This window comes from Salvia hispanica, chromosome 4 (assembly GCF_029641045.1).
Source record: "Salvia hispanica isolate PSC_SH4W2 chromosome 4, Shi_PSC_v1, whole genome shotgun sequence".
Classification (NCBI taxonomy): Eukaryota; Viridiplantae; Streptophyta; class Magnoliopsida; order Lamiales; family Lamiaceae; genus Salvia; species Salvia hispanica.
The window spans coordinates 16,847,122-16,867,202 of record NC_142695.1 but is presented as its reverse complement, the minus strand read 5'-3'; the positions used below and the strand labels follow the sequence as shown (position 1 = coordinate 16,867,202).

The window sequence follows — 20,081 nt, the reverse complement described above, 5'->3', positions numbered from 1 at the left end:
CTTTTCAACTCACTTTCTATTACATTTCTTAAAACTCGTGCCGGGTCAAAGTGGGACTATCTTTGTGGGTCGGAGGGAGTAATGAAATAGGAATGATCAAATTTATCCTTCGTTAATAATTTAATAAATTTTATTTTGAACTTTATTAGTTTTAACATGGAGTAGTATTTGTATCAATTTTAGCCTATATTTTTCGCCTTACCAATTCTATCTTCATCTTTATCAAGTTAATCATTCTTTTTATTTATAATTATTTCTAAAACTATCATTCCATTTTTTTAAAAATAAAAGTCACCTATGACATCTCATACTACACACATAAATATAAGTGAGTGATCTCACCATCACTTTTATGTTTGTCTATGCAGTACTTATAGATAATCTCCCCTGCAAAAAGCATTCAGCTTATTGTTAGAAGAAAAATATTAGATCTTCCTACATATCATGTCACGATTTCACTATTGAAGTGGAACTACAATATTAGAAATTGATATAAATTGAAAGTTAGAGATATAATTTGTAAGTTTAAAACATTGGAATATGATTCATCATACAATTATTGGAGTCTATAAACAAATTTGATTAATTTTCAAAGGTTGAAAAAAATAGTAGTATAATAAAACCACTAAAGATGAGCACATTAGAGATCCAATAGTCAATGCTTAATTAAACAAACCGGTTTGTTTTGTGATTGTGATCAAGCTACTGTCTCATAAACATTAATGTCTCAGTATGTATAACATATAGTAGTATGCCTTTTTTTCTCGGGAACACAAAATAAGGGGATAGGATAATTGAATAAATTCTTGGCAAAAATAATTTCATTTGAATATTCGTTGCTGAAATGTGAAGATTATAATATTCCAAGCTTGTGGATTGAATTGGAATGAATAAAGTGTTGGCAAGGCAAGTATAAAGGGAAATAGGGAGTAGTAGTACTAGTAAAGGAGTTGAGAAGAATAGTATTCTCCGTATTAAGAAAGAGGCGCGGGAAAAGGAGGAGGTGGTTCTTGATCATTCCGCCCATCTTCATCCACTCATTCTGACCAAATCAGCTAGCATTGATGGAGCAGACCATTATTGTTATGGCTGTGAGAAGTACATCTTCTCCGGAGAGGCGATCTACAGATGCCGTGACGAACACTACACGAAGTATGCGCAGAAATGCCGGCAGAGATCACCTTCTCCTTGCACCCTCAACACACCCTCGTCCAAAGGCCCAAAGGAGTGTGGTCCCACCCATGTGCCATCTGTGAATATGGGGGTGTTTCAAATTGGGTACAACAGCAGTAGCTCATGCCAATTCCGGGTCCACTTCGGCTGCGTAAACAGCATGGACGTGATGGCTGCAGCTGCTTCCGGATCCACCAAACATCCGAGCCATCCGCGCCATGAGCTGACTCTTCTGTGGAAGCCCGGTCGAGCTGCCTCCTTAAGGTGCGATGCTTGTGGCGCCATACACCGAGGGAACTCCTATTTCTGCACCCTTTGTCAATACTGCATCAGCCAGAGCTGCGCGGCCTTACCTGCCAGTCTCGACCGCCACCACCTCCACAACCACCCGCTCTCCTTGGCTTATCGTCTCCCACTTGAATATCTCAAGTACCATTTCAAGTGTGATGTGTGCCTCAAGGTGTTGCTCCCTCGATATTGGGTCTATCACTGTAGGATTTGCAGATATGTTGCCCATCTCAACTGCACCATCTCAACATCTCCCTTCATCACGTAAGATCCCAACCGTCAAATGTTTTGTTATTGAGTAATTGAGTCAAAAAAGGCGCAAATGTTATATGATTATTCATCTATAATTAAGTTGTGAGATTATTTTAGTGGGAGATGTGGCTATGACTCATTGTTATCATATCATTATTCAATCATGATATCTATATAGGGATGTACTAGTATAACAACTAATTTTAAAGTTACAACGTACATCCAATCTGGTGTTGCCATGTGGCACAAAAAATGCAATATTGTAAACACTAAAATGCAATATATATTTGTAGAAGCTATAAATGAATTTCGGCAGATTGCATTTTTGTTATATGCACATTGCATTTTTTATTGTTGAGTTTTGCATTTTAGATATTAACTGTTTAATTTGCATTTTCTATATAGACGGATTGCATTTATATATGTGAAAATGCAAAACTTAACAATATAAAATGCAATTTATGTGAAAATGCAAAACTCAACACTATAAATGCAATTTACCTACAACTAAAATGCAATCTGCGGAAATGCATATACAACTAGATTGCATTTTTGTGTTTAAAATATTGCATGTTTTGTGTCATATGGCAGTACCAAATTGGATGTACGTTGTGACTCTAAATAAGGGGCACCCTAGTGCTCCCCTATCTATATATACACCATAGTTTCTAAATCTATTTGCCCCATCTTATCTTATTAATATAAAATTTATTTATTTGAATTTTTTCCTAGGAGCAATATGAACGTGGATGCAAATGTCACTGTGTTTCCAATAGAAGATGCAGCTGAAGAGCTTATTGGACCTCTCGTTGCAAAATTAGGAGTAACGACTATCTCTCATGATAATGAGATCATCAAAGGCAACTTCAAACTTCATAATACAAACCATCTGTTACGCCTAATCTCATCATTGCATTATCCGGAACTAAACGACCATGTCGTCGATGATGATGATGAAGAAGAAGATGTTGATCTTAACTATGGCTTGAATGGAAAATTAGTAGTGATGGATGCACCACACCAATTTCATCAACAGATAAATACTACTCCCTCCGTCCCAGAGAAGTTGGCACACTTTCCTTTTTAATTTGTCCCACAAAAGATGTCACATTTCCCTTTTTGAAAAAAGTTCTCTCTCACATGAATATAAAAATTATATTTTCTATCTCCATTTAACACACAAAACAAAACCTCCTAAAATCCCGTACCATTTTCAAAGTATGCCAACTTCTCTGGGACGGAGGGAGTACATAAGTTGTGGTGAATGCAACTACCTTCTCCACTTAAGTTGCTGCCAATTACCACTGGAGCTCCCCCCTCATCCACTCCACAGAAAACCTCATCACATCCTATCCCTTGAAGCATCTCCCAAACTGTTCAACTTTGGTTTTTTGCAAAATCTGTCGTTTTTATACAAACGGGCTCTTCTATAAGTGCAAATCGTGCAACTTCAGCATAGATATAAAGTGCGCTTCTCTACCCAACACCATAAAACATTTAGCTCACCCACCCCATCATCTCAACTTGGTCGCTCCAGAGATAACGATGGAATATAGCACTTTTCACAACTGCAGTGCGTGTGGTGCTAATACATTTGCTCAAGCCTACTACAACTGTGATGTCTGCCAAATCAGATTGCATTCTCAATGTGCCATGTTGCCGCCACAAGTGAGTAATCGTAGATGGGATAAGCACGTGTTGGCGCTAACGTTCAATGCTAGCATTAACCACCCAAGTAGCTTCTACTGCGAAGTCTGTGAAGGAGAGATGAATCCCAAAAGGTGGATGTATCATTGTTCAGAATGCGATGTTTCCATCCATCCCACGTGCTTGCCGACAACGTCGGGCAAGTATCGGAACTTCAAGTTTGGACAGCGATATAATGTACGGGCACTTCACCACCACCATGTCGCGCATCAACTAACCAATAGGTTGCGTTACAGCATCTGTGGAAAAAGAAAGGTACATGGTACTCGTGGATTTCAGTGTGTTTCACACGGTGGCGGATGGGGTGGGGGTGGGGGGGGGGGGCAGGAGGGGGCGGTTTCACACAAAGTGACTTCTTCGTGTGTCCAAACCGCTGTGGTTAAAACTTAAAATGACGAAGTTAATTGAGGATACATACTTCAACCGCTTGTAATTAAGAATTGCATGGTAGTGTATTTTTTTTTCTCTGCTTTGAGTTATATCCATCTTTGTTGTATGATATCCAATGTGTAATTTGAAGTTTTATTTCGAATTAATGTGATTTGCTATAGAAATAAAATAAACTAAATTTATAGAATTACAACTGATATGAACATAAGATAATCTTATGTCCATTTGAATGTCATTATCAATTACATAAAATATTCATGATTCTCACATTTTAAAATATATATTTTTCTTATATAAATCTTAATTCCACAATATTGCCACGTGTCAATCATCCAAGAATGTAACCGAATATTTGAATTTATGTGTTTAACAATTATGACCATTACATTACATTGCATGGCCCCGTTTGTTTGTCAGGATTTTAACCAGTAAAGTAATCTGAGATTTTAAAATCCAGCGTTTGTTGCAATAATAAGAGAACAAGGAAAATAATCTTATTCCTAAAATCAGAGAAAGTTAGTGAAAAAACTGGGATTCTGATTCCTCAGTCTAAAGCTGGTATTCTTTTTTCCTGATTTGAGGATTTTAAAAATTACGGAACAAAAGATGTGATACCTGATTTCTCTTCTAGGTATTTCACTTCTGTCGATTTCTGCTCTCACCTCTACCGAGTTATCTTCACCCTTTAAATCTATCAATTTCATGGTTATATCCATTATCAGGTAAAGTTCTCAATGAGACTTTTTTTCAATTCATAAATTTCGTGTATGTAATCTGTTCTTAGTTGCCTACATATAATTTGTCATGTGCAAGTGATTAATTTGTGTAATTGACTGTAATTGACACTCAAAAACTCAAATAGCACATACACCCACATCTTTGTGCGTATATTGTCATCAAAAAATATTTGTGTAATTACCTGCAGTTGGTTGGTTCATCTTGTACCGTTTAATTGTTAACTTTTGTGTAGATTGATTCATTTATGTACTGTTTAATTGTTAACTTTGTGTAGATTGAATGTAATTTGCTTCTAGACGCAGCTACTCATATTGATGAATTATTGTTTATGAAACACAATAATTCTTCCTTTCGTTTTCCTTTCCTTTTCTCTTTCTTTTTTTTGTTCTAATCAATTTCGTATATTTTCTTTGGATGTCAAGCAGGCTAGGCATATTTTATATTTACATTCATGCATCTTTGTTTGGGTTAAATTTTCCTCAGTTAAGTTATGGTATCAAACTATCAATTACTATGTTTCTTCAATTTCATAGAGTTTGTGTGAGCATGTATATTGTCACCCACAATTTTATATGCTGCTGCTTCAATGTTTGTATGCATATATTGATCAAGCTTCCTGTTTTTTATTCCAAGCTCTTATATACTTTGTTCCTTATTAGATTATGCTTGAGAACTTTATTATATTTACTTTCATTTTTCAGGATGTCTTAAAAAGATGACAACAATAAAATCAAATTCAAAGAAACTTCTTTTTCTTATAGTTTGTAAAAAAGAGAATGATCATATTGAAGCTAATAATGTTTGTGATTAAAACTATCACTACTCATTATTATCGAAAATATTATATAAAGGCCCTACGTTTTGTGAATGAGATTGACCGATCACGCTACCTTCATAGATTGATCTATGAGAGTGTTGCCACATGTTATGAAGAATTGTTTTAGGATAAATACACGTTTAGATAATTCATCATGCTTGAAACGATTGGAAGACTAAGTCCTACTATTAATCTAACTGTCGATGAGCAAGTTGGTATTTTCTTGTACCTTATAGCACATCATCAAAAGAATCGTGCAATGAAACTAATTTCGTGATAATAATGTTGATAATATACATTTTTTGCATATAATTATAATAAATTAACTATTATATTTCTTAATTTACTTTTTATATTAAAATATAAAATTCAAAATATTGTCATGTTTCCAAACACAGGAAAGTAAAGTCATCAGAAATCATATTCTTAGGATTCATATTCCCAGGAATCATTTTCCCTGACAACTTTACTTTCGTGACAAACAAACAGGGCGTATAGTATATTAGTTAGGAAATTTTGAAAATAAATTTATGATTGTAGCATCTTAACATGTCATTATATACACTCTCTGTTTCATAACACTTCGTAACACTAGTAGTAATATTTTTCCTTTCATTTTGGTATTTACAAAATTAGTAGTACTACATTCATTTGGGCAAATTGCCCCACAGTACTCTAACAACATTTCAATCCATTTTTAATCTATCTCTCCTACTTCAATAAAATTAAACCCCTAAATTTAATAAAATTATATGCTGGATTAAATAACTCCGTTCTTCTGTAGCTGAGTCATATTTCTTTTTGGGTTGTCCCATTGTAGCTGAGTCATTTCCGTTTTTGACAAAAAGTTACTTTTACTCTCTCTTACTTTACCTCTCTTCATATTTCTACATTTTTCCTTTCTACTTTATTCTCCTTTTATTTAACTTATTTAAAACAATTTTTCTTAAATCTCGTGCTGAAAAGAAATGTCCCTACTACAGAGGGATGGAGGGAGTACTATTATTATTTTGTTAAATTTCATTGATTTATTTCAATTTCTAGTTCCATCACTTACCATAGTTCGACCTCAAACTGTGGCGTTTAGCAAAAAAAAATGAAACAAAGAGGAATTTTCATGCAATTCGATACGAGGCCGCTAACATATAAAAGGTGCAGTGATTTGGACAGATAAAACTGGCAAATATAGAGTGAGATGCCCGATAATGGTATGTGTATCATCTGATCATTTTGGCTAAGCTGTTCGGGTATAACTTAGAAATAAAAATATTTCATTACTTGATGATTTTATGCCTAAGAGAGTGATATGTTACTCTATTTGTAGTAATGCGATTTTGAATATCAAGCCATCACAATTTGACCATTTTATACACCAGTAATTCAAATCCCAAGTTTTACTATTATTATAAAACACCCAACCACTAACGTATACTACGTAATTCACATCAAATTGAAGAGACTCCATATGCATTGGTTTGAAAGTTGTAAACTCTAGAATGATCGAGCTGGTAAAAAAACTACTAGTTGATTTACTAAGCTCAGAGGCGGCTTCTCCCTCAATAAATACCAAAAGGTTCCACCACAATTTCTCATAATTTGAAAAAATTCTCTCTGAAAGGAAAGGCATGGGTCCATCGATAATAAGCCGCCAGCCCTGTCAAGTGGGTGTTCGGATAGGCTACTATTTAAAAGATCACAAGCATATTTTATTTTCCATCTTATATTTTTTTTCAATTTTACTTAACTCACTAAATAACACTTCCATAATTCTAGTACCAAAAACGAGTAATTCTTTGCTATTTGTTCTGTGTAGCAGATACATAATAATTGAGCAAAAAGATGAAAAATAATAAGCCGCCAGCCCTGCCAAGTTGAGGTTTGGAATTGGAGTATAAAAGAGGATATTCATATCTTAGTTCAATAGCACACTGGTATTTCAGTTTGACTGATATACCAGTCACATTCCAAATGGAGCTTCATACTGCAACAATGACTCTGTTTCTGCTGCTATGCTTTTTCTTGGCTAATGCAGCTTCATCACATAAAAAATCCACCTACATTGTCCACATGGATAAAACCTCCATGCCCAAACCTTTCTCCTCTCACCATTTCTGGTATTCCTCCCTTCTCAAATCCACCAATCCCAACCCAAAGCTTCTATACATTTACGACCACGCTTTCTGCGGATTCAGCGTCTCCATCTCCCAAACTGAGCTCCAATCACTAAAGCACTCCCCAGGATTCGTGTCCGCTTACCCCGACTCTGCTGTCACCCCAGACACCACCCACACCCCTGACTTCCTCTCCCTCAACTCAGCCTCCGGTCTCTGGCCGGCCTCACACTACGGCAAAGACGTCATAATCGGAGTCATCGACTCCGGAATCTGGCCCGAGAGCCCCAGCTTCAGCGATCGTGGGATAACTACTCAAGCCCCTGCTAAATGGAAGGGAGTCTGCGACGGCGGTGCAGGATTCAACTCTTCGCTCTGCAACAACAAAATCATCGGAGCTAGATACTTCAATCAAGGCTGGAAAGTGTCGGGCACCTTTGAGGTGCCCGACACTGCAAGGGACGACGACGGCCACGGCAGCCACGTCTCGTCCATTGCAGCCGGAAACTTCGTGGAGGAGGCCTCCTTCTTCGGGTACGCCACTGGGACCGCGAGAGGGATGGCGCCGCGGGCCAGGCTGGCCGTGTACAAGGCCCTCTGGGGCGGCAGCAGCGTCTCGTCGGATGTACTCGCGGCGATGGACCAGGCTGTGGCGGATGGAGTCGATATACTCTCGATTTCTTTGGGTGTTCTAGAAATTAATTTGTATGAGAGCCCTCTTTCAATAGCTAGCTTCGGAGCGAGGGAGAAGGGAATCGTGGTTTGTATATCGGCTGGAAATCGAGGCCCGGGTTCTCGGACTATCCGATCGGGAATCCCCTGGGCGGTGATAGTTGCTTCGGGCACCGTTGATCGTTGGTTTGCCGGAAATTTGACTCTAGGAAATGGGAAAACGATCACCGGATGGACCACATTCCCGGCTAGGGCGATAGTCCGCAACCTGCCTATCGTGTACAACCAGAGCTTATTCGGTTGCACCGCAGCTGAGCTAGCGGAGGCGCCGGAAAATAGCATCATTGTCTGCAACATCACCGTCGGAGACACGGATTTCGACACCGTTATGGGAGACTTATCCGATTCCAATGTGAAAGCGGCTATAGTGATAACGGAAGACGCATCCATTTTCCGATTCAACGCGTTTCCTCACCCTGGAGTCGTGATCACGGCTGCGCAAGGACGACAAGTGGCGGATTACGCGCTGAGCAGCGCTACCCCGACAGCGAGCATCGATTTCAAACAGACCATTCTCGGCAAAGAGCCGAGAGCCGCGCCGGCTCTCTCAGATGACTCGTCGAGAGGCCCGGGGCTAAACTATGAGGGCATCCTGAAGCCCGACTTGATGGCGCCGGGAGTATTGATCTTGGCAGCGTTTCATCCTCAGCTTATGGCCGCAAGTATCGGTAGAAATATCGACCTCGCAACCGACTACAACCTCCTGGCGGGCACGTCAATGGCGTGCCCGCATATCTCAGGGGTCGCGGCGCTTCTCAAAGCCGCGCACCCTGAGTGGAGCCCCGCAATGATACAATCTGCTATGATGACCACCGCCAATCCTCTGGATAATACCAACCAGCCCATTCGGGCACATGATGGCTCGGTGGCCACACCGTTTGGCATCGGGTCGGGTCAAGTTGACCCGAACCGGGCGCTTGACCCGGGCCTTGTTTATGACGCTTCCTTGCAAGATCTTGTGAATCTAGTTTGTTCCATGAACTTCGCTCGCAATCAGACTCAGACGATCATAAGGTCGAGCTACAATTGTTCGAATCCATCCTCGGACCTCAATTATCCGTCGTTCGTGGCTCTGATTCGTGCAGCGGAGATCGGGAGGACGCTAACTCGGTGGTTCCGTAGAAACGTGACAAATGTAGGCGATGCGGCCACATATAGAGTTATGGTGGAGGCGCCGGTGAACACAACAGTCGTAGTTCGGCCTCAAACTTTGGTGTTTAAGAAGAAATACGAGACAATTAGCTATTATCTCACGATTCAATACAACGCTGACATAAGGATTCAACACAGGGAAGGTGCAGTGATTTGGATCGACCAAGCTGGCAAGTACCGAGTGAGAAGTCCGATTATGGTCGCCGCCGCCGCCGACAACTTCGAATAATGCGACAATAATTACAAGTCCAATCATGGTCTATTTTAACCAATAATGATGTTATAAAATGTACTACTCCATTACTTAAAATAATTCAGAGCAAGTTACATAAAATATTCCCAAAATAGAATGCTTTGTATCTAATTTTCTCATGCACAAGAAATTCCAGTGAATATCGGTCTTTCTATTTTCAATTTAGAGTTCAATAATTTTCTTTTAAAGTTATAACTCACATTAGTCACATATACTAAGCAGGTATTCCCTCCGTCCCATATTAGATACTCCCTCCGTCCACGAAAATTTGTCCCAGTTTTCCATTTCCGTCCGTCCCCCAAAATTTGTCCCATTTCACTTTTACCATTTTTGGTAGTGGACTCCACATTCTACTAACTCATTCCTACTCACATTTTATTATAAAACTAATATATAAAAGTAGGACCCACAATCCACTAACTTTTTCAACTCACTTTCCATTACATTTCTTAAAACACGTGCTCGGTCAAACTGGGACGAATTTTCGTGGACGGAGGGAGTAATAGTTAAAGAATGACACAAGATTTTATGAGATGTTTTGTGTGTTAGATAAAGAAAGAAAATAATATATACTTATTTATATTAATGTGAGAGAGAATAATTTTTTCATAAAAATAAATATGACATTTTTTTAGGATAAACTAAAAAAAAATATGTGACATTTATCATGGGAAGTTAATTCGATGAAAAAACTTCTTACCGAGGAGTAAATTGCATTTCATTTTGTGCAAAACTAATTCGGGCCTCTTTAATATGTAGCCCATCAAAAAGCCCAAAGCAAGCGTAAACTCGCATCGCACAAATTGACAAAATCCCTCTTTCCTAACAGGGTTTAGGGTTTAACCTCTGCTGCATTCATCTCCTTCAATCTCTAGCGGTTTTGGCATCTGAAATTTCTCAATATTTGTGCTTACTTCTCAGAGTTCAATTAAGCTGGAATGGCGAAGAAGCGAAAGCACAGCGAAACTAAGGTGGCAGAAAATGAGAACAAGGAAGAAACCGCGCCGGAAAGGCCGAAAAGAACTCTTTTCGGATTTAAAACCAGTCCTGAAGATGTAAAGGAGAATGATTCTACCCCTTTTTTCCGAAACAAAGAGAAAGTTTTGGTTACTTGTTCTCGCCGCATTAGTTTCAGGTTTGGTTCCTATAGTTATATGCAGTATTTGATGAGTTGAGCTTTGCTAGTTTTTGGCGTTAGACCAAAATTGAGTTCGTACCATGTTTCTATTTGATTGCTCTTTTTATTGGAAATGTTGAATGTGTGGTTTTAGGTATAGGCAGTTATATTACTCTTTTTTTTATTGGATTGTTGAATTAATTATTTTAGGTATTGGAATTTATTCAGTTAGCTGTTATGTTTGCATTTGATTACATTTTTAATTGAAAATGTTGAGTGAGGGATTTTAGGCATTGGCGTTTATTCAGTTGCTCAGTGTTATGTTTATATTGGATTGGATTACTCTTTTTATTGGATTAGTTAATTGTGTGATTTTAGGTATCGGCATTTGATGTTGAACTTGGTTGATTTATTGCCTCATTGTAAGAAAGATAACAAGGTCGAGTCCAAGGGGAGCAAAGGCACAGATCTGAATGAGCTTGTCGAGCTCAGGAGCTGCTCCTCATGCTTGTTTTTTGAGGTACTATGAGTTTCACAACTTATCTTCTGATAGTTTTTGATAGAAACATCAATGGTTGTGTAACAGCAATGCTTGCTCTCTGCAGTGCAGGAAAGGTAAAGATCTCTACTTATGGATGGCTAAGTGCCCCAATGGTCCCTCTGTCAAGTTTTTGGTTAATGCAGGTATGGCCAGCTATAGTTGTTGACTTTTAGACATTCGACCCTCCCAATGCCCCATAATCCTTTACTCTGCCTTTTAGATTGGTTGTAATTATGTTTATTGTGTGTCGATGTCTGAAGTGCACACAATGGAGGAACTGAAACTTACTGGAAATCATCTCAAGGGTTCGCGTCCTATCCTGACATTTTCAGCCAACTTCGATAAAAGCCCTCATTGGAAGCTTTTAAAGGAGATGATCACTCAGGTAGGTCTTCCTAGTAGCAAGACCTTGTTTATGCATGAATTTCTTTCATTTTGCCCTATTCCATATGTTTATTGCTTTTTGCTGTCATGAGTGTCTTACCATCTTTATATATTGATTTATGATTTCAAATTTTTGTACTTTGCTTTATGTATTTCAGATATTTGCCACACCAAAGGATCATAGGAAATCTAAACCATACCATGACCATGTATATGTCTTCTCAATAGCCGATGACCACATATGGTTCCGTAATTACCAGGTTTGTCATGTTTCTTTAAGTTAAATAATTGGATATTAATAATATCAAAATGCTAAGCATAGAGCACTAAAGAGGCTAGCTGTGATTAGCTACAACTATGTTAGTGCATCAAATATACTCGGTTGTTAGTCTTTCTCCACGAGAGGAATTTATCTTAGTATCTTCATTTTCGTGAAGCAGATATCAACCGACCATACTGGTACAGCACAAAAGTTAGACCGTGGAGACTTGGAAAATATGACGTTGATTGAGGTTTGTGAAGATACACCACATCTGTACACCTAATGTTTACATTGCAAAAATTTGTGTTAACATATTTCTTGTGCAGGTTGGTCCAAGGTTCTGCTTAAACCCAATCAAGATATTTAGTGGGAGCTTTGGCGGCCCAACATTGTACGAGAATCCTTTCTACGTTTCACCCAACACGGTTAGTTCTTGCAGTATTTCTTCATGGTATTGCCAAAATTCATTGCATGGTTCTGTTGAATGAAACCTTTTAATTATCCTTTCTCTATACCGTCCCCAGATACGCTCTATGGAGAAAAGGCAGAAGGCTGGGAAATATGCAAAGAAGGTTAAAGCCAAAACCAGGAAGAAGATGCATGAGCTGGAAAATCCCCTCGAAGTCGATGAGTTTGCTGATATGTGGAAGGAGTAAGGATATAATAACTTTGGCACCTCTTTTTATTTGCTTCCTATAGTGAAAAAGGTGTTTGATTATCTATAGTTGTTTTTGGTTGCAATGATCATCAAATCATCATGTTCAAATCTGTATCCTATCTTGAATTGTTTTTTATTTCATATAAACTGTGTTTGTTCTGTGCTCAACCATCTTCCTGAATATAGATGGAAACCAAAGGCTTATCCACACTGTTTGGAGATTTTTGAAGATATGTATTGTAGTAGTACTTTTGAAGATAATATATTAGATTCGTAATTGGGTAAATTAATCGAACTAAATGGCATAAATGCATTTTTACAAAATGGTAAATTATAAAAATAGTAGAAGGCGATAATTAAAGATACTCTTAGGCAAAAACAATTTTGATTTGGATATATTCTTTGCTCACATGTGAGCTTAATAATATTCTAACTTGTGGAGTTAATTCGAACATATATTTCCTCTTCGGTGAAGGCAAAGATTATAAAATAAAGTGCTGGTAAGTGAAAACTTAACAAGGCAAGTATCAAAGTGGAGTGACAGTACTAATCACACTTGATGCAATATATATAGAGGGTGAAATCTTAATTTATCATATCAATTCAAATAAAATCAAACAGACATTGTTTGTTTGTGAATTGAGAAGAGTAAAAAGAGAGAAAATATGAGTGAGAATGAGTTTATTCTTCTTGATCATCCCATCCATCACCATCAACTCATTCTTACCGAATTTGATGGCACTAGAAGAAACCAATGTGAAGGCTGCCTGAGGTGCTTCTTCTACGGCGAGGCGATCTACGTATGCACTCACCGCTGCAGCTACCCACTCTTACATGAAGCATGTGCAGAAATGCCGCGAGAGATCACTCTCTCCTTGCACCCTCAACACACCCTCGTCCAAAAGCAAAGCTATTGTATTTGCGCAGTCTGCGACTATGGGATCAACTTTGGCTACTGCTGCAGTATTAGCTCTTGCAGATTCGAAATCCACCCAGTTTGCGCGAGGAGCATCGAAGTGATGGGTGCAAGTGAACGCAGCTGCATCAAACACCCGAGCCATCCGCACCATGAGCTGACACTGCTGTGGAGGCCTGGCCGCGCTGCTTGGATAAGGTGCGATGCTTGTGGATCCATACACCGAGGGAACTCCTATCTCTGCATCCTTTGTCAATACTCCATCAACGAGAGCTGTGCAGCTTTACCTGCCACCCTCGACCGCTACCACCTCCACGACCACCCGCTCTCCCTTGCTTATGGCCTCCCACTTGAATACATCGAGTACCATTTGGAGGAGTGTCAAGTGTGTTACAAGGAGTTGCTACCTAGATATTGGGTCTACCATTGTGGGCTTTGCAAATATGTTTCCCATATCAATTGCGCCCTGTCAACAACTGCCCTCATGATGCAAGTATAAGTATAACATCCTCCATTTTCCAACATTTGAGTACAATTAACTAATTTCAAGTTATTTGTTTTATTTTCTAGGAGCAATACTGACGACGATACGAATGTTGTCGCGTTTCCTATAAATGACGCATCGGAAGAGATCATTGGACCTTTTGTTGCTAAATTAGGAATACCGGCCATCTCTCATGATAATGAGATCGTTAAAGGTAAATACAAACTCCATAATCCCGACCATCAGTTACGTTTAATCTCACCATCACTGCATGATCAAGAAGAAAACGATAATAGTGATGATGATGTTGATCTTAACTGTGGCTTAAAATCAAAATTAGTATGTGATGGATGCACCGGACCAATATCATCGTTAAATAAGTACGTAAGTTGTGGTGAATGCAATTACATTGTCCACTTAACTTGCTTCCAGTTACCGGTAGAGCTCTCCTCTCACCCATTCCACCAAGAACCTCATCACATCTTAACCCTTCAAACTCCTCCCACACTCGACTCTGTTTTTTGCAACATTTGTCAATTTTATACAAATGGGCACTTTTATGGTTGCACAAAGTGCGACTTCAAAGTGGATATAAAGTGTGTTTCTCTGCCCGATACCATAAAACACGAAACTCACCTACGCCATAACCTCAAGCTGCAAACTGAAGAGATAACGAGATTCGGTTACATCCGCCCCTGCAGAGCATGTAATTGGAGTACATGGGATCGAGTCTCCTACAAATGTGATGTCTGCCATATCATGTTTCACGCTGAGTGTGCACTGCTGCCGAAACAAGTGAGTAATCGTAGATGGGATAAGCACCTGTTGCTGCTAACGTACAATGCTAGCGCCAACCATCCAAGTAAATTCTACTGCGAAATCTGCGAAGAATATATGAATCCAAAGTGGTGGATGTATCACTGCAGATAATCCGATGTTTCCATCCATACAAAATGCTTGCCCACAACGTCGGGGGAGTATCGGAACGTCAAGTTTGGGCAGCGATATGATTTAGGGGAACATCACTCACACCCCGTCGTGCATCAACTAACCACCAGGTTGCGTTGCAGCGCCTGTTGTAAAAGGAAGGTTTATGGTACCCTTGGATTTCAGTGTGCTTCGGACAAATGTGACTTCTTCATGTGTTTACAATGGTGGTGTGGAAAAAAACACAAAGATAACATACGTGCTATTGATGGAAGAAACAGTGTGGAGTGTTCCATAGAGGAGTAATTTTTAGCAAATAACTACTCCTATGTACTACTGTTTTCTTAGTTTGTGATGAATCCATCTTTGTCCACTTAAATATTTGGTGTGTCATTTGAAGTTTGGTTACGAATTTACTGTGGTTATCTATTGTTGTAAAATAAAATATACTAGTATCATTTGACTTAAATCTGAAAGCTTTGTAATAAAATTTCCGGTTTGCAATTTACGTTGTTTATAATCAGTCTGAGTTATAATGTGAAATTTTAGTATAAAAATTTATAGGATCAAACGCTTCAAATGTTACAAGTTGTTGGGAGGGAGAACATAATTCTATGCACAATGGATAACCAAGCATAGTCAATTTGCAAGAATATATTAGAAGCACAATTTATTTGCATTCAATGTAGACGAGTTAAGGTGATAATAATGAGAAACGAGAACAAAGATAGCAACATCAAGATTTTACTTGGAAAACCGTCTCCAACATGAAGAGGTAAAAACCACAAGACTCATCGATCTACAAATCCACTATCATCAAGGAGATAATACAACCAAGAAGTTTACCTATGATATCTAGTCCTTAACAATACAACGAAAGTACTAGATAATGCACAATTGGTAAAATAAATTACTCCCTCCGTCCCGCTTTAGGAGTCCCGGTTGATCAATTTTGGGCGTCCCGCTTTAGGAGTTCCGGTTGAGATAAATTAATAAAAAATATCTACAAAGTGTTAAAAGTGGGTCCCAACATCCACTACAATTAATAAAAAAGTGTTAAATGTGGGTCCCAACATCAACTACAACATTTATTTATTGGACACTCAATTAAAAGTGGGTCCCAACATCCACTACAATATTTATTTATTACACACTCAAACAATTTTTTCTTAAAACATGTGCCCGACTCAACCGGGACTCCTAATGCGGGACAGAGGGAGTATAAGAATTGGTAAAGTAAGAGAGAGGAAAGGAAAAAGTAGTGAAAGTAGAGTTAGTGGATTGTAGGGTCGATGTCATAAAATAGAAAGATTCTAAAGTTTTTATTGTTAAGGAACGGCCCAAAATGAAAAATATTTGTAGATAGTACATATTTGGAAGATCATAAGATTGGAAATATATACTCCATATTTGAAGGGCTACTAGTTAGTAGGTAGTGAGTATAATGAGAGTCTTCATTCTCCGGTGGCTGTATTATTTAATCTAAGATTCCCGTCGTCCTATTTGAATAAACAATTGGATTGGCGTCAGCTGTTGAATAAATTGATAATTTTTCAAATCTAATCAATACAGTCATCGTTCTCCTTGAATAATTAATTATTTAAGCAAGATTTCGGTCAATGTAGTCCGCCCCATGCAGCTAGTGAGTCGAATAAGACACTCTTCCCTTCTCCTTGTATAAATTCATGATTATTTTCAAATCTACAAATTGACTAAATCATGGCTCTCTCACTCTTGATCGCAATAATCGTATCGATTTTGGCATGGTCCCATTTCCGCCGCCGCCACCAGAACCTCCCGCCGGGGCCATACCCGTTTCCGATCATCGGAAACATCCTCCAACTCGGCCGTAATCCCCACAAGTCCCTCTCCGACCTCTCCAAAACCTACGGCCCTCTGATGTCTCTCAAGCTCGGAAGCATCCACACCGTCGTCGTATCATCCCCGGATTTCGCCAGACTGGTGCTGCAAGAGCACGACCAAGCCTTCTCCGGCCGCACCATCCCTGCCGCCGCCGAAGCCCATGGCTTCGACAAGGTTTCAGTCGGGCTCATACCCGTCGGAGAGAGGTGGAGAAAACTAAGGAGACTGTGCAAAGAGCAGATGTTCTCGGCGCGGCGCCTCGACGGCGGCGCGGGCAACCGGCGCGAGAAGGTTTCGAGGCTGGTGGATTACTTGCGCGAGTGCAGCGCGAGGGGGCGAGCCGTGGACTTGGGGCAGGCGGCGTTTGTGACGTCGTTTAATCTTCTCAGCGCTACATTTTTCTCGGTGGATTTGATTGAGTTTGGATCCGATGCGACGCAGCAGCTGAAGGAGACGATCCAGGGCGTGACGAAGACTTTGGGGACTCCGAATGTTGCCGACTTTTTTCCGATTCTGAAGCGGTTGGATCCGCAGGGGATCAAGAAGCGGTCGGAGTTTTACTTTGGGAGATTGCTTGGTGTTTTGGGAGGGATAATTGATGAGAGGATGGAATCAAGATCTATGGAGACGAAGAATGATTTGCTGGCTGCGCTTCTTGATCTCATGGACGGATCTGACTATGACTTGACCTGCAAGGACATTCAACATTTGTTTCTGGTGAGTTATCATGCGTTTCACAAACTCATTTCATTCACGTATTTTTAAAACTCGTGTCCGTTATATGGCTTTTGATGGTCTTTGGTCTGGTTTGAAAAATAGTTCAATTAAAGTTCATATTCAGTTAGTTTGTGGCGTAAGAGATGTTAATTCAAATTCTGTCTCCACATATATTAGGACTTATTTGTGGGAGGATCAGACTCGACTCAATGCACAGTTGAATGGGCAATGACAGAATTGTTAGCTAATCCGGAGAAAATGAGTAATGCAAAGAATGAGCTTAGAAGTGTGATAGGAGAAAAGAATCAAATTGAAGAATCGGACATATCAAGGCTCCCATACTTGCAAGCACTAATCAAAGAGACCTTACGACTCCACACTCCCGGTCCATTTCTTGTTCCTCGACGGGCGGTTCGTGATGTCGAGATTGGAGGTTACATAATCCCCCAACACTCCCAAATATTCGTCAATGCTTGGGCTATAGGCAGAGATTCGAGCGTCTGGCCCTACCCTACTTCGTTCGAGCCTGAAAGATTCTTAAACAACAATATAGGGTTCAAGGGCCAAAATTTTGAACTTATTCCATTTGGGTCGGGGAGAAGAATGTGCCCGGGGTTGCCTCTAGCTGATAGAATGTTGTTTCTGATGTTGGGCTCTATGCTTCACAATTTTGAATGGGAAATGGAAGGAGGGGTGAGACCTGACACCACCGAGGAATTCGGAATGGCATTGCACAAGGCGGTTCCTCTCAAGGCCATTCCACTTAGTTGTTTCTGAAATTTGGACTTCTTTTTTTACTTGAAAATTGGATGAGATATTGTGCGTTGTATCTTTATCCCTACTTTAATAAAATATGGTTTGGTACATGGTTGTAATTCGATGAACATCCAATTTAGTTTGTTACATTTAAGGCGGTTGGATGATGCATCTTCCTCATCCAAAAAGAAATGATGTAATCTCTCCGTCCACGATTAGAAGTCTCGTTTTAGCTTATTTGCCAATAAGAGTCTCAATTCACCTTTACTATAATGGTAGGTCTCACATTCAATTAAGAGCATCCGTAACGGTGCCCACAGGTGTCTCGGTCTCGTCTCGCCGGCCGAAACGAGATGCCGGCGAGACACCATTGCAAGTGTCTCGCGAGGGGAGGTGCATTAATCGAGAAAGTGTGCCACCCCCTTCCCACATGGCGCGATTTCTTTGAGCAGTGACGCCCACTTGCAATATTAATTTTTTTAAAATCAAATAAAATTAGCATTTAAAGAAAATTTTCCACTTCCCCAAATATCAATGTTTTTTATCCAATTTTTTTAATTTTTTTAATTTTTTTAACTTCCATCTTATCATAAAATCATCTATAAATAACTCATTTATCACATTTTTCACACTATAAACACTCTATCTTCATTTCTCACTCATATTTCTGTCCAAATTATCATTTTAAATTGTGCAAATATGGTCGGTCAACTCGGATTGAATTTGTGAGCCTCAATCTCCAACAACAATAAGGTTTTGTCACTGGATTATCCGAGTTTGAGTACCCCAGACTCGGCGACACCCACCAGAGGCTACAGACACCAACTAAGGACTTTTACCAACCTTACATGTCGCACATGCCCCACATGAAGTACGGGGCGATGCCCAATTGCCAGAGGTCACAAACTCCAACTAAGGACTTATACCGACCTTACATGTCTCATGCCCCACATGAAGTGCAGGGCGATGCCCTACGGGTCGTCGCAATCGTTGTCCAAAATTCAGGAAGATAACGGCCAAAATCCGGAAGAAAATTTGGAAGCTGGCGGCCAATCCGAGGTTGGTGTCCGTCATCCTTACACTGCCGGCAAGATGAAGAAATTGTTTGTAATATGGGTTGCCACTACGGAGAATCCGATCGTGGGAACTAACAAAACTGGAATTTTTTGGGTGAGGATGACTGAAACCTACAACAACGTGCTGCCAGCAAGAACTCCCCCGCATGTGAAAGATGCTTCAGAGTCATTTCAACCAAGTGAGCGCGGATATCCAAAGATTCTCTAGCATCAACAGGAGTAGAGAAAGGCGACTCAAAAAGTAGCGAATGAAACCGTCATTATGAGATCAGTTAGGATGATCTACTAACAAAAGACACTGGTTAATTTTTTGGATTTAAATAATGAATTTTTTATTTTTTAGAAATCTATAATGTAACTTTTTTATTTTTTTAATGAATATTTTTTAATTAATTGTATTTTGAAATTATTGAAATGGATTAGTGGAATACATAAAAAGGTAAAAGAAGAGATAGTTAAGAGATGAATAATTACAAATGTTATAAGTATTACTACCTCCGTCCACCAAAATTTGTCCCACTTTGACCCGGCATGGGTTTTAAGAAATGCAATGAAAAGTGAGTTGAAAAAATTAGTGGATTGTGGGTCCTACTTTTATAGATTAGTTTTATAAAAATGTGAGTAGGAATGAGTTGGTGGAATATGGGGTCCATGAAGAGTCTAGAAACGTGCAGTGCAGTGTGTGATATCTCTCAATCTAACAGGTCCAGAGGATTCGACTAGATCTCAGAGGCTAGACGATCATGAAACTATTAGATAGAGGTCAT

General features: G+C 39.4%; 4 protein-coding genes and 2 pseudogenes across 6 annotated transcripts; all 6 read left to right on the top strand.

The window, feature by feature from the left end:
- The first annotated feature begins 964 nt into the window (after positions 1-964).
- On the top strand, positions 965-2,800 carry LOC125197278 (uncharacterized). Its single transcript, XM_048096005.2, has 2 exons — positions 965-1,725; positions 2,446-2,800. The coding sequence occupies exons 1-2, from the start codon at positions 1,259-1,261 to the stop codon at positions 2,798-2,800; spliced, it is 822 nt and encodes a 273-aa protein (XP_047951962.1). The 5' UTR covers positions 965-1,258.
- A 48-nt stretch (positions 2,801-2,848) lies between these two features.
- On the top strand, positions 2,849-3,810 carry LOC148927370 (protein VACUOLELESS GAMETOPHYTES-like; annotated as a pseudogene).
- A 3,500-nt stretch (positions 3,811-7,310) lies between these two features.
- On the top strand, positions 7,311-9,694 carry LOC125197299 (subtilisin-like protease SBT3 pseudogene; annotated as a pseudogene).
- A 734-nt stretch (positions 9,695-10,428) lies between these two features.
- Positions 10,429-12,806, top strand: LOC125192754 (ribosome biogenesis protein BRX1 homolog 1-like). Its single transcript, XM_048090390.2, has 8 exons — positions 10,429-10,748; positions 11,109-11,250; positions 11,336-11,414; positions 11,532-11,656; positions 11,814-11,915; positions 12,096-12,167; positions 12,244-12,342; positions 12,442-12,806. The coding sequence occupies exons 1-8, from the start codon at positions 10,552-10,554 to the stop codon at positions 12,571-12,573; spliced, it is 948 nt and encodes a 315-aa protein (XP_047946347.1). The 5' UTR covers positions 10,429-10,551; the 3' UTR covers positions 12,574-12,806.
- A 394-nt stretch (positions 12,807-13,200) lies between these two features.
- Positions 13,201-15,397, top strand: LOC125193674 (uncharacterized). 3 transcript variants are annotated; one of them, XM_089056076.1, is made up of 3 exons: positions 13,201-13,980; positions 14,062-14,189; positions 14,677-14,802. In XM_089056076.1, the coding sequence occupies exons 1-3, from the start codon at positions 13,241-13,243 to the stop codon at positions 14,772-14,774; spliced, it is 966 nt and encodes a 321-aa protein (XP_088912202.1). In that variant the 5' UTR covers positions 13,201-13,240; the 3' UTR covers positions 14,775-14,802. The 3 variants fall into 3 exon arrangements, 2 of the variants coding, with proteins under 2 accessions (XP_088912202.1, XP_047947472.1); XR_016128666.1 differs by having other exon boundaries at positions 13,854-13,984; XM_048091515.2 differs by having other exon boundaries at positions 14,062-15,397.
- A 1,218-nt stretch (positions 15,398-16,615) lies between these two features.
- Positions 16,616-18,357, top strand: LOC125197822 (ferruginol synthase-like). The gene is made up of 2 exons (XM_048096341.2): positions 16,616-17,482; positions 17,660-18,357. The coding sequence occupies exons 1-2, from the start codon at positions 16,622-16,624 to the stop codon at positions 18,257-18,259; spliced, it is 1,461 nt and encodes a 486-aa protein (XP_047952298.2). The 5' UTR covers positions 16,616-16,621; the 3' UTR covers positions 18,260-18,357.
- The last annotated feature ends 1,724 nt before the right edge of the window (positions 18,358-20,081 follow it).